The sequence below is a fragment of the Anomaloglossus baeobatrachus genome, assembly GCF_048569485.1.
Source record: "Anomaloglossus baeobatrachus isolate aAnoBae1 chromosome 5 unlocalized genomic scaffold, aAnoBae1.hap1 SUPER_5_unloc_30, whole genome shotgun sequence".
Classification (NCBI taxonomy): domain Eukaryota; kingdom Metazoa; phylum Chordata; class Amphibia; order Anura; family Aromobatidae; genus Anomaloglossus; species Anomaloglossus baeobatrachus.
Window position 1 is genome coordinate 204,069 of NW_027441807.1, and position 11,050 is coordinate 215,118.

General features: G+C 47.0%; 1 protein-coding gene across 1 annotated transcript in view; it reads left to right on the forward strand.

Moving 5' to 3' along the window:
* Positions 1-10,508, forward strand: part of LOC142259198 (uncharacterized) — a 50,300-nt gene extending 39,792 nt beyond the window's left edge. Inside the window, exon 3 of the mRNA XM_075331693.1 lies at positions 9,368-10,508. Coding sequence (XP_075187808.1) covers positions 9,368-10,455 — 1,088 coding nt within the window. The 3' untranslated portion in view covers positions 10,456-10,508. The remainder of the gene's footprint in view (positions 1-9,367) is intronic.
* Positions 10,509-11,050: the final 542 nt, after the last annotated feature.

Here is an 11,050-nt window from a genome sequence, read left to right on the forward strand (position 1 = left end):
ATTTAGCAGGAAGGGAAACATGCCAGGAAGGGGTACATTTACCAGTATGGGGGATATATTTACCAGTATGGGGGATACATTTACCAGAATGGGGGATACATTTACCAGAATGGGGGATACATTTACCAGAATGGGGGGAAACATGAAAGGATGGGGGGGAAACATGCCAGGATGAGGAAAAATGCCAGGATGGGGAACATTTAGCAGGAAGGGTGACATTTATCAGGATGGGGTACATTTACCAGGATAAGGGAACATGCCTGGATGAGGTACATTTACCAGGATGGGGTCATTTAACAGCATGGGGGAACATGCCAGGATGGGATACATTTACCAGGATGGGGTACATTTACCAGGATGGGGTCATTTAACAGCATGGGGGAACATGCCAGGATGGGATACATTTAGCAGGATGGAGTACATTTACCAAGATGGGGTACATTTACCAGGATGGGGTACATTTACCAGGATGGGGTACATTTACCAGGATGGGGGAACATGCCAGGATGGGATACATTTACCAGGATGGGGTATATTTACCAGGATGGGGTACATTTACCAGGAAGGGGTCATTTAACAGCATGGGGGAACATGCCAGGATGGGATACATTTACCAGGATAGGGTACATTTACCAGGATGGGGTACATTTACCAGGATGGGGTACATTTACCAAGATGGGGCCATGATGTGGACAAATATACCAGAATGTAGGAAATATATATCAGGATGGGGGACATGTTTACCAGGAAGTGGCCAGGAAGGGGACATAACTACACAATGAAAGGGGAGAATAGCAACTCGTACGTCTTTATGGGATTTCAAGATGTTCAGACATTGAAATGTAGATGTGGATTGCAGGGTGACATCTGATTGCATTCCAGGCTAAAATCTCTGTCTAATATGCTGCAATTTATTTCCAGAAAGATCAATCCAACTGCTGTGTCTGGAAAGGGCAGGGGCTCAGCTCCAATGTGTGGTAAGCATGCATGAGCGTGATGCCCCCTGCTGAAGAGAAGAGAAGACTGCAAAGGTAAGGTTAAAATCAATTATTTACATAATAGGATTGGTTGGCACTTCGGAAAAAAAACTAGGTTTAGAACTACAGTTTGGGCACTCGGCCTGTAAAAGGTTCGCCATGACTGGCCTAGGGTCTACTAGCGTGAGGGACAATATAGGAGCCCACTGTCCCTTGTTATCCTGCAGTCACATTGTGACAATCAGATTATTTACTGTAGGACATTCCAGAGAACTGGTGCTACTAGAGAGATATCCTGGAGACAGGAATAGGAGGTCTGAATTAACGAAGATGTGACTCTTTTATCTAGAAATTGGAAAACAGATTCGGAATAATTTTTCCCTAATTTAATTTCTGATGTTATGGTTTAAAAACAATAAATGTATTCCTTTCTCGTCTTTTCATTGGGGGACACAGACAGTGGGTATTATGATGTCTCCAGGGAGGCGTGACACTAGATTGAAAAAGTGTTAGCTCCTCCCCCCACAGCATATACCCTAGCTAGGCAGGAAACTTGCTCAGTTTTTTTTAGTGTCAGCAGGGAGGCTGACATGTCTGGACTGAGCTCCACCAGAAGTGCCTCAGGCCAGCTTATTTTGTTTTTTCTTATTCATTCTATTTTTGATAGGGGCAATACCAGGGTGCCTTGCCACCCCCGTTCCCCCAGTTTACGGGCAGAGGAAACCTGGCGTGCACAAACCGTCAGTCTTCCCTCGCGCCCAAGTGGTCGGGTCTGCGTACCCCTCCAGGCTCCCTGGAAGCACCTCACACCAAGGTAGCTCCAGAGGGCTAGCAGAGCCGAGGACCTGCTTCAGCCTTGAGACGAAGATGCGTCCCTAAGGCTATGTGCGCATGTTGCGTAAATACATGCAGTTACGCTGTGCTTTGTAGCGCAGCGTAACTGCATGCGTTCTGCGTCCCCTGCACAGTCTATGGAGATTGTGCAGGGGCCGTGCGCACGTGGCGTCTTAGAGCGCAGCGCTTCGGCTGCTGCCCGAAGTGCTGCGTTCTAAGAAGTGACATGTCACTTCTTCCGTGCGCTTTGCCGGCAGCTCCTGCTCTGTCTATGGCAGGAGCTGCAGGCAGAGCGCATGGAATCGGCTTTGTTTTTTTTCTCTACGGACATTTTCTGCAGCGATTTGAAGCGCACGTGTGCTCTTCAGATCGCTGCAGAAATTTCTGCAGGGCTAGTACGCAACTTGCGCACATAGCCTAAGATCCCCGCATCCATCACCGACGCGTCTTCAGACGGAGCCAGGAGCAGGTAGGGAGACGATGAGTCATCTGTCCCCTGCATCCAAACCGTCGCTTGAAAAGGCGCAATGCCAAAAGGTGGGGCAATGCAGGCCGTGATCCCGGGGAGCATCATTAATTTAGCCCCCGGCTTCGGCCTGCATTCTAGCAACGCCCCCCTCTCACTGCTCTGGAAGCCGCTCCCTCACTCAGGAGCAGCTCCTTTCCGATTGGCCGTCATACTTAGTCCCAACCCTGGGACCAATCAGCCTCCAGGGGCCGTCTCTCTCCTCCAGGCTGCCAGGAATGCTGGACGCCATTTTCCACGAGGGGAGCAGACTTGGCTCTGCACTTCTGCAGCACTATATACCGCTCTGCTCAGCGGTATATCGCTGTCTTTATAGCGGTGTGTGCCTGCTGGTTAGCGGTGTATATCAGCTATTAGCGGTATATACTGGCTCTGCCTGCAGGTACAGTTAGGTCCAGAAATATTTGGACAGTGACACAATTTTCGCGAGTTGGGCTCTGCATGCCACCACATTGGATTTGAAATGAAACCTCTACAACAGAATTCAAGTGCAGATTGTAACGTTTAATTTGAAGGTTTGAACAAAAATATCTGATAGAAATTGTAGGAATTGTACACATTTCTTTACAAACACTCCACATTTTAGGAGGTCAAAAGTAATTGGACAAATAAACCAAACCCAAACAAAATATTTTTATTTTCAATATTTTGTTGCGAATCCTTTGGAGGCAATCACTGCCTTAAGTCTGGAACCCATGGACATCACCAAACGCTGGGTTTCCTCCTTCTTAATGCTTTGCCAGGCCTTTACAGCCGCAGCCTTCAGGTCTTGCTTGTTTGTGGGTCTTTCCGTCTTAAGTCTGGATTTGAGCAAGTGAAATGCATGCTCAATTGGGTTAAGATCTGGTGATTGACTTGGCCATTGCAGAATGTTCCACTTTTTTGCACTCATGAACTCCTGGGTAGCTTTGGCTGTATGCTTGGGGTCATTGTCCATCTGTACTATGAAGCGCCGTCCGATCAACTTTGCGGCATTTGGCTGAATCTGGGCTGAAAGTATATCCCGGTACACTTCAGAATTCATCCGGCTACTCTTGTCTGCTGTTATGTCATCAATAAACACAAGTGACCCAATGCCATTGAAAGCCATGCATGCCCATGCCATCACGTTGCCTCCACCATGTTTTACAGAGGATGTGGTGTGCTTTGGATCATGTGCCGTTCCCTTTCTTCTCCAAACTTTTTTCTTCCCATCATTCTGGTACAGGTTGATCTTTGTCTCATCTGTCCATAGAATACTTTTCCAGAACTGAGCTGGCTTCATGAGGTGTTTTTCAGCAAATTTAACTCTGGCCTGTCTATTTTTGGAATTGATGAATGGTTTGCATCTAGATGTGAACCCTTTGTATTTACTTTCATGGAGTCTTCTCTTTACTGTTGACTTAGAGACAGATACACCTACTTCACTGAGAGTGTTCTGGACTTCAGTTGATGTTGTGAACGGGTTCTTCTTCACCAAAGAAAGTATGCGGCGATCATCCACCACTGTTGTCATCCGTGGACGCCCAGGCCTTTTTGAGTTCCCAAGCTCACCAGTCAATTCCTGTTTTCTCAGAATGTACCCGACTGTTGATTTTGCTACTCCAAGCATGTCTGCTATCTCTCTGATGGATTTTTTTCTTTTTTATCAACCTCAGGATGTTCTGCTTCACCTCAATTGAGAGTTCCTTAGACCGCATGTTGTCTGGTCACAGCAACAGCTTCCAAATGCAAAACCACACACTTGTAATCAACCCCAGACCTTTTAACTACTTCATTGATTACAGGTTAACGAGGGAGACGCCTTCAGAGTTAATTGCAGCCCTTAGAGTCCCTTGTCCAATTACTTTTGGTCCCTTGAAAAAGAGGAGGCTATGCATTACAGAGCTATGATTCCTAAACCCTTTCTCCGATTTGGATGTGAAAACTCTCATATTGCAGCTGGGAGTGTGCACTTTCAGCCCATATTATATATATAATTGTATTTCTGAACATGTTTTTGTAAACAGCTAAAATAACAAAACTTGTGTCACTGTCCAAATATTTCTGGACCTAACTGTATATGCCGGCTGTTTGACAGTATATGCCATTTTGCTACGGTATATACCGGCTCTGCATAGCAGTAACTTTATAATACTGCTAGTGGCTCCTCACTCATATAACTCTACCCCTATAGGGCTGTAGGACTCTATTGCTGACATGCGTAACCGCAAGGGTGATAAAGCTTCCCAGGCGTCCTCTATGGACCTGTACCACCTGTGGACGCTCGTTTTCTAATGGCCGAAGCTATCCACTATGCCGGGGCTGCGATGCCCCTTTTACCGTGTCATATCAGACCACGTTGCCGGACCAGGATGCCATGCAGTCTCTGGATTCTGCTCCGGCCACCGGCCAGGCAGCACCCCCGTCTGATGACGTAATGCCTGCATGGGCTCTTCTAATGTCTAAAAGGTTAGATGACCTTGCCGCTCAGATATCCCAGCCGTCCTCAGGCTCCCACAGCCTTCCCCCGGCTCAGCTCCCTCAGAGGAGCCCGCCTGCTTCGTCTGGTCCCTCTTCCCCAGAACGTAAAAAGGCTGTTTCCAAAAGGCGCCATTGCGACCTCTATGCCTCTTCAGACTCGGACGATGGTCAGTCTGACCAGGGCTCTGTGACTTTTAGTAGTCACAATTCCCAAGACTCTGACTCTGATTCAGATGTCCTTTCTGAGTCTAGGCATATAGAAGACACACTAATTTCGGCTGTCAATCACTCTCTGTCGATCTCTGATCAGCCTCCTGATCCGACTTCTCAGTCGGCAATCAAGCGGGCCAAGAAGCCTCCTAAATCCTTTGCTCAGGACCCGGTTTTTCGGCAAATTATATCTAAACGGTGGGATCACCCTGATAGAAGGTTTAATAAAAACCCTTCTCTTCGCTTATCCCTTTCCCTCTGAAATGGTTAAGCCCTGGTCAGTACCCCCTGTTGTGGATCCGCCAGTATCCAGACTGGCTAAACACACGGTCATGTCTGTTTCAGACAACGCGTCTCTCAAGGACTCGTCCGAGCGCACAGTTGATGCTGCGGTGAAATCTGTTTTCCAGGCTTCGGGCTCCTCTCTTCACCCCTGTTTGCCTTAACATGGGTTGCGAGAGCTATGGGGGTGTGGAGCAAGAATCTACGCAGGATGCTTCGCTCTTGTAATATTCCCCCGGCGGCTTTTGAGATCCTTGATTTCTTCTCTCTAGCCTCTAATTATTTTCTTCACGGCTTCCTAGATGCAGCTAGTTTGTCAGCCCAATCGGCGGCCAATGCTGTCTTTGACCGCAGAGTCCTTTGGCTAAAAATATGGAATGCGGACAGTGCCTCCAAGAAATCCCTGTCCACACTCCCCTTCCATGGCCTGCGTCTGTTTGGAGAATCCCTGGACAAACTCATATCTGAGACGACGGGTGGTAAAAGTACCATTCTACCTCAAAAGCGGCCTGTATCCAGGAATTTTAAAAAATCTCCTTGGCGCAGGCAGTCCTTTCGGCCTGCCCCCCAAAAAACATCAGCCGAAAGATCGTCCCAACGCTCAGAACGAGGATCCGGTCACTCAAGGGGCTCTTCTTGGCGTTCCCACTCCAAGCAACCTAAACCCAAAGGACCTCGCTCTGTACAGGCCCCCTCAGCATGACGCCAGGTATCGCTCAGATCCGACTCCTGTTGGAGGGCGGCTTCTGCTTTTTCGGGATATCTGGCTAGACCACACTCACGATGCTTGGGTTCAAGAAATCGTCACCTCAGGTTACAAGATCGATTTCCGTTCCCTTCCGGGCAACAGGTTTTTGCGTTCTCATCTTCCAAAGTCCAAAACGCAAAGCCAGGCCTTATTTCAGGCCATAGCCTCTTTACAGAAAGCAAATGTTATCATTCCAGTGCCCCTGGAACAGCGCGGCAAAGGTTTCTATTCAAACCTTTTTGTCGTTCCCAAAAAAGATGGCTCTGTCCGCCCTATCTTGGACCTCAAAGGGCTGAACAAATTCGTATGGATTCGAACTTTCCGAATGGAATCATTGAGAGCAGTGCTAGCCACCATGGAACCTGGAGAATTGCTAGCTTCCATAGATGTTCAAGATGCTTATTTACACATTCCCATATGTGTCTCTCATCAACGGTTCCTTTGCTTTGCCGTAGGACACTGTCATTTCCAATTCAGGGCCCTCCCCTTTGGGCTGGCCACTGCGCCTCGGGTCTTCACAAAGGTCATGGTGGCCGTCATGTCCATTTTACACCCCAGAGGCATCCTGGTCGTTCCCTATTTGGACAACCTTCTTGTCAAAGGGAGCTCTCTTCAAGTTTATGCCTAGACACGCTGTCAAGGCTAGGGTGGCTTATCAACTTCAACAAGTCATCCCTCATTCCTCATCAGTGCATCACCTTTTTAGGTATGCTGATAGACATGGCTCAGTCCCGGGTTTTTCTTCCAGAGGACGAGGTCTTCCCTGATCCGGGCCGCCCAATCCCTCCGCTCTCGCCATCACACATCCCTTCGGAATGGAATGAGAGTGTTAGGCAAGATGGTGACTGTCATAGAAGCCGTGTCCTTTGCCCAATTCCATCTGCGCCCTCTACAACTGGATCTTCTATCCTCCTGGTACAAGAATCCAGCTTCCCTAGACCGGTCAGTTCGCCTATCTCGGTCTGCGCTCAGCTCCCTCGTCTGGTGGACTCAAGCCTCATCCCTATCTCAAGGGAAGTCCTTCCGCCCGGTCTACTGGCAAATAGTCACGACGGATGCCAGCCTGATAGGCTGGGGGGCGGTGTTTCTCCACCACACTGTTCACGGACGCTGATCTCCTTCCGAGCGCTCCCTGCACATCAGTGTTCTGGAGATCAGAGCCATATTTTTGGCCCTTCAGAATTTTCAACCCTTACTATTGGGCCTCCCTGTTCGGATCCAGTCAGACAATGCCACGGCCGTGGCTTACATCAACCGTCAGGGAGGAACTCGCAGCGATGAAGGAAGTATCCAGGATTCTTCTTTGGGCAGAGAAGCACATCCCCATTATTTCAGCTGTCCATATCCCAGGGGTAGACAACTGGGCCGCAGACTTTCTCAGCAGGCAAGGTCTAGCAGCAGGGGAATGGTCCCTCCACGACGAAGTGTTCCATCAGATCACTCTTCGTTGGGGACTCCCGGATGTGGACCTCATGGTGTCTCGAATGAATGCCAAAATACGTCCCTTCATAGCCCGGTCGAGAGACCCGTTAGCGATTGGCTCCGACGCCCTAGTCTTTCCGTGGGCGCAGTTCCGACTACCCTACATCTTCCATCCGTTTCCTCTCATTCCGAGTAATCAAGAAAATCAAAGCGGAGGGAATCCCGGTGATCCTTGTGGCCCCGGACTGGCCCAGGAGAGCCTGGTACCCAGAGCTTCTCCAACTGCTCGGCGACACTCCCTGGCATCTTCCAGACCGCCCGGATCTTCTGTCGCAAGGTCCCATATTCCACCAGAATACAGTACAGCTGCATTTGACGGTGTGGCGCTTGAATCCTTGATTCTAGCAAAATCAGGTCTTTCTTCTAAGGTAGTTCATACCATGCTTAATACTCGGAAGCCCTCCTCCGCCAGTATCTACCACAGGACCTGGAAGATCTATCTTTCCTGGTGTGACCATCATAATCGGTCACCCCTTACCTTTTCAATCCCGAATGTTCTTGCCTTTCTGCAAGACGGTCTGGACTCGGGACTAGCTCTCAGTACCCTTAAAGGACAAGTTTCTGCCTTGTCAGTATTTTTCCAGAAGCGGCTGGCTTCTCGCCCTCAGGTCCGTACCTTTCTTCAAGGGGTGGCGCATTTGGTCCCTCCTTATCGCCACCCCTTAGATTCCTGGGATCTGAATCTGGTTCTCGGAGCTCTTCAGCTTCCTCCCTTCGAACCTCTGAGAGAAATCTCTCTTCAACGACTGTCCTGGAAGGTTGCCTTTTTAGTCGCCATTACCTCTATCAGGCGAGTGTCCGAACTAGCGGCTCTTTTCTGTAGCTCACCTTACCTGATTTTCCATCATGATAAGGTGGTCCTTCGGCCTTCCCTCGCTTTTCTCCCGAAGGTCGTATCTTCTTTCCACTTAAACGAGGACATTGTGTTGCTGTCATTCTGCCCGCTCCCGGTCTACTCTTCTGAAAAAGCCCTTCACACTCTAGATCTTGTCAGGGCTCTGCGGATCTACATCTCCAGAACAGCGCCGTTGCGCAAGTCCGATTCCCTCTTCGTCCTCTCAGAAGGACACAAAAAGGGCAATCCGGCTTCTAAATCCACGATTTCTCGATGGATTAGGACTGCCATCTGTGAGGCTTACAAAACACGAGGTGTTGTTCCTCCTCAATCTGTGCGGGCCCACTCTACGCGAACAGCGGGGGCTTCCTGGGCTATCCGCCATTAGGCTTCGGCGGCCCAACTTTGCAAGGCCGCTACCTGGTCCAGTGTGCACACGTTTACAAAATTCTACAGAGTGCATACGCATGCCTCCGCGGATGCTGCTCTTGGAAGACAAGTCCTTCAGGCGGCAGTGACCCATTTATAAGTGGCCACTGCTCGTTTTTTTTTTTTTACAGTGTTTTGATATATGTTCACTGCAGTTGCAGTTGTTAGTCAGCTGTTAGTCTGATGCTATACACTGTTAATAGTTCAGTTCCCACCCAGGGACTGCTTTGGGACATCCCACTGTCTGTGTCCCCCAATGAAAAGGCGAGAAAGGAAATGACATTTTTGTGTACTCACCGTAAAATGTCTTCCTTGGAGCCTTTCATTGGGGGACACGGCTCCCACCCTTGTGGTTTTGGTTGTCCTTCTCCTACTGCTTTTACACCAAACTGAGCTGGTTTCCTGCCTAGCTAAGGTATATGCTGTGGGTGGAGGTGCTAACACTTTTTCAATCTATTGTCACGCCTCCCTAGAGACATCATAATACCCACTGTCTGTGTCCCCCAATGAAAGGCTCCAATATAGACATTTTACGGTGAGTACACAAAAATGTCATTTTTCAAGATATCATTAAAAACTAGTAACATTGTTTTTATTTTTAGCAGATGACTGTATTGGGAGTTCAGATGGAAATCTAATATCTTCAGAATTTATAACAGATGATGAAAGTAGTACACATGATACATATGAAGAGCATGCTGTTGTCCCATATATACCTCCAGTCCTTCCTCGGAAAGCTCTATCATCTGATGTTTTCAAACAAGTCCAAAATTCTGATTTATCATATAATTTTAAGCAAAATAAAAGTTACAGAAGGGATGTGGAACATGAAACGACTCCTACAAAGGAGAAACCATTTTCATGTTCAAAATGTGGGAAATGTTTTAGTAGAAATTCACATCTTGTTAACCATCAAAGATCTCATTCTGGGGAGAAGCCATTTACATGTTCCGAATGTGGGAAATGTTTTAGTCAGAAATCAAATCTTGTTACGCATCAAAAAAATCACACAGGGGAGAAGCCAGTTTCATGTTCAAAGTGTGGGAAATGTTTTCATTGGAAATCAGAACTTGTTGTGCATCAAAGATATCACACGGGGGAGAAGCCATTTTCATGTTCAGAGTGTGGGAAATGTTTTATTCGGAAATCAGACCTTGTTGTGCATCAAAGATCTCATACAGGGGAGAAACCATTTTCATGTTACGAATGTGGGAAATGTTTTATTCGGAAATCAGAATTTGTCAGACATCAGAAAATTCACACAGGGGAGAAGCCATTTTCATGTTCCGAGTGTGGGAAATGTTTTATTTGGAAATCAGAACTTGTTGTGCATCAAAGATCTCACACAGGGGTGAAGCCATTTTCATGTTCAGAATGTGGGAAATGTTTTATTCAGAAAGCACATCTTGTTAGGCATCAAAGATCTCACACAGGGGAGAAGCCATTTCCATGTTCAGAATGTGAGCAATGTTTTATTCAGAAAGCACATCTTGTTAGGCATCAAAGATCTCATACAGGGGAGAAGCCATTTTCATGTTCAGATTGTGGGAAATGTTTTAATTTGAAATCAGAACTTGTTGTGCATCAGAGATCTCATACAGGGGAGAAGTTATGTTCATGCCTGGAATGTGGTAAATGTTTCACTAGAAAATCAACTCTTTTTGACCATGGAAAGCTTCACACGGGATAAACCATTTTTATGTTCTGAATGTGGAAAATGTTATTAAATGTTTAACTGGTAAATCAATTCTTGTCGACAATGAGAAAATCCACACAGTAGAGGAGCCATTCTTGCATTCGGAATTTGGCAAATGTTTTTATGATTAGTCAGGTCTTGTTGTCAGATGAGTCACATGAGAGAAGGTGAAAAAGGGAGAGGAAAAGCTCATGCATAATGGACGCGCAACCCAGATATAACAGTAAACAATGACTATGGTCCGTATAATTCACATAAATTACAATTTTTATTAGGTCCAAAAAAGACACACACACACAAGTGTACATTAAAACCAATTAAAATGTGCAGGAATAGCACAGGTACAAACACGTTCCCCCTGTGTGCAGATGGAAAAGGTATTGCGACACATGAAAGAATACAAGGTAACATACACAATTTTCAAAAATAATGGTTATCTATACCTCCAAAATTTATCAATAGGGTTAATCGAACCCACAGGGTGTATGACATAATGATGGCAGAAAATACATACCCCAAAAATCACATATGATATAATATCAGACCACCAGCACATGAGTGTGCATAAATGATATGTCCCTAATTATTC